Source organism: Helianthus annuus, chromosome 8 (genome assembly GCF_002127325.2).
Source record: "Helianthus annuus cultivar XRQ/B chromosome 8, HanXRQr2.0-SUNRISE, whole genome shotgun sequence".
NCBI classification, from domain to species: domain Eukaryota; kingdom Viridiplantae; phylum Streptophyta; class Magnoliopsida; order Asterales; family Asteraceae; genus Helianthus; species Helianthus annuus.
In genome coordinates this window covers 4049094-4052338 of record NC_035440.2, presented here as the reverse complement: position 1 = coordinate 4052338, position 3245 = coordinate 4049094, and the positions used below count along the sequence as shown (strand labels likewise).

Genomic DNA, 3245 nt, shown 5'->3' with positions numbered 1-3245 from the left:
ATTTGGGCTCGTTTTTTATATCTCCAAAGTTTCTATTCTACTCCTTTTCAAGGAGAAATAGTCATTTAAAAAGAGTTTTTTCCCAAATTAGTGTAGATACAAAAAGTATTTACCTATTTGGGTACTTTGAAAAATATTTACCTATTTGGGTACTTTTCTATATCCATTTAATTTTTTACCTAATTTATACTTTTCTTTTTAATTTACTACCCAAAGTAAAATTAGATTAAAAATATGGGTATTTATTTTTTGTTAAAAAAAATAAAAAATTCTGCAAATATTAGAAAAAAAATCTGTAAAAATTCTAAAAAAAATCTGGGAAAAAAATTCTACAATAATTCTGCAAATATTCAAAAAAATCTGCAAAAATTATAAAAAAAAGTCTGCAAAAATATATTAAAAATACCAAATAAAGTCATTTCGTTCATAATATCAATATCAAATACAAATTAAAATGTCAAAAAGACTCGGCATGTTTAGGCGTCCATTCTTCTAGGCTTTGAGGGGCACGTTGCTCGATTATGACCACGTTGTTTACAAATTCCACAAAGGTTCGCCTTTTTCCTTTCTTTAATGTCCATTCCATTCCGTAGTCTTGTTGAGCGAGGGCGGCCCTTTTTATCCTGTTTTAGCTCTGAATTGAGAAGTAACTCTCTAATAGATGATGAGTTAGGCCAATATGCTTAATGAGGAAGTGGACTAAACTCAGATGACCAAGTAGCACAATAATCAAGAATTGAGTAACATTTATCAATATATTGCCAACTGTTCAAAGAAAGTTTGGCACATGCACTCAAAACATGAGAACAAGGATACTTATATATCAGCCACTTACCGCACGTGCAAGTTTTTTTTATCCAAATCAACTACTTGCACATTTTTTCCCTTTTGAGTTATCACCTCAAATATACCTTTCTGACGGTTAAAAGACCTCAAAGAATGTGCACCAGCTTTTGACATTGAAGCAGCTTGTTTGGCCAAAATATGGGGAGTATACATATCTCCATTAGCTTGAGCATTAGATCCCATGGGACGTCTCACATCAAAATAGTGTACTAGTCTATAAAATGTAAGTTGAACACATGATGTGATGGGTAAGAAACGAGCACCTTTAAGTACACTATTAAAAATCTCTGACAAATTTGTTGTGAGTAGCCCATAACGCTTTCCACCATCATGTGCAAGCGTCCATTTGTCAAATGCATGTTGCTCAAGCCACTCGCGAGCTTTTCGGTTTATTTTTCCAATTTCCTCCATAATAGAGTTAAACTTTCTAATCTGATTCTGACTCCCAGCACGGTAAGCTAAAGCTTTCAATTGAGAGTTGCGAAACTTATCATTAAAGTTGTTGATAAAATGCCTTAAGCAATACCTATGAAAAAATGATGAATGTTATTGACAAAACAAGAAAACAAAATTAATACGAATTTTATAAACAATACCTGTGAAAACCATGTGGCTCTAACCAAGGAGATCCTTGTTCATTAACTGCCTTTAGAATTCCAGCATGACGATCAGAAATTAGACATATCCCTTGAGTATCTTTCACCACATGTTTCTTAACATGAGAAAGAAACCAACTCCAACTAGCGTAAGATTCATTTTCAACTATAGCAAATGCAAGTGGCAATATCTGATTATTACCATCAACTCCCATTGCAATCATCAACTTACCTTTGTACTTGCCATACAAATGTGTGGCATCAATGCTAATCACTGGCCGACAATGCTTAAATCCAAGGATAGAATGATTAAATGCCCAAAACACACGTCTAAATTCAACCTGCTCTACACCAGTCCGTCTCAAAACACACCATTCAACTATGGTCCCTGGATTGAACTTTTTAAGTGCCTCCATAAACTTAGGTAAAATAATATAAGATTCATCCCAATCCCCAAAGACATGTTCAATTGCCTTTTGTTTTCCTAACCAAACCTTCTTGTATGAAGGAGTATAGCCCAACTTATCAATTACTTCGGCTCTCAAAGCACTAATGCTAATAGAGGGTTGTTCTTTAATAAGGTGTTGTATTTCTTGGGCGATCAAGCTTGCATCTAGGTTTGGATGGTCTTGGGTAATCTTAGAATGCAAACAAGTATGTGGACCAGTATACTTTGTGATGTCAAAACATCCACTACGTTTACGTTTACATGCACGAAGTTTCCATTTACAACCTTGTTTATGTAACTTACATTTGATAGACCAAATGTCTGGACGTGATTCAACAACCTCAAAATGTTTGTGTGTTTTGATAATAAAAACTCGAATCAGTTGTAAAAGGTATAAAACTGGAATCAGTTGTAAAATGTATTTGAATATAATAAAACTGTTTAAGAATATGGAATCTGTGGTTGAGGTTTTTAATTGAAAAAGGTATTTTGCTTTTTTGAAAAAGGTATCAGTTGTTTAGATTATGTTCAATACACATTCTATTATTTTGAAAAACCATATATACATGAAATCTAATAAACTGCGAAACCTGATAGAAACCTAATAAACAGCCAAACCTGATATAAACCTAATAGAAACCTAATATTAAAGGAGATCTAATAAACAGCCAAACCTGATGATGATACGTGATCGGATTTTGGGGGAGACGAACAGTTCGTGATTTTGAGGGGACTAGCGATCGGAGACGAACACTGATGGTCGACGGGAGACGATGGTCGCTGGGAAGTCGCCGGCCAGGTGACACCTTCGGTGGGAGACGAACAGTTTGGAGGAGTAGAGGAGAGAACAGTTACGCACGTTTGTGGGTTTTTTTTAAGAAAAATAATAATAAAACTTTAAATCTACCCAAATAGGTAAATATTTTTCAAAATACCCAAATAGGTAAATATTTTTTGTATCTACACTAGTTTGGGAAAAAACTCCATCTAAAAAATAATGGATCTTGAGCTTACCAGACTTTTGGCCATGAATCTGTCTTTTGATTGGTTGCTCATCGGGATAAATAAAGTTTGCAACGAACCCCGAGCCTAAGTAAGCCAGAAATCAGTGTGTTTAACTAAAGAGAGCTGAAGTTCGAGCTCGAGTCATTTTGAGTGGCTTAAGCCTAAGTTAAGAGCAGAGTTGAACTCAAGCTTGTGTGACTATATTTTTTTAATAGTAATTTTTTTATCCATGTGTTGTTGTCGTCATCATTGGTCCAAGTATGGGTCTGCTAGCTCTTAGGGGGTGTTTGGCTTAGCTTTTTTTAACAAAGCTTAGACCCTGTGTAGTGGGGCGTTTTTTTTAAAAAAAA

At 34.6% G+C, this 3245-nt stretch overlaps 1 protein-coding gene across 1 annotated transcript; it reads right to left on the bottom strand.

Moving 5' to 3' along the window:
• Positions 1–329: 329 nt before the first annotated feature.
• On the bottom strand, positions 330–1858 carry LOC110869432. The gene is made up of 3 exons (XM_022118685.1): positions 1443–1858; positions 912–1372; positions 330–340 (listed from the first exon to the last, which is right to left on the bottom strand). Exons 1-3 carry the CDS (start codon positions 1856–1858, stop codon positions 330–332), a joined length of 888 nt encoding a protein of 295 aa, XP_021974377.1.
• Positions 1859–3245: the final 1387 nt, after the last annotated feature.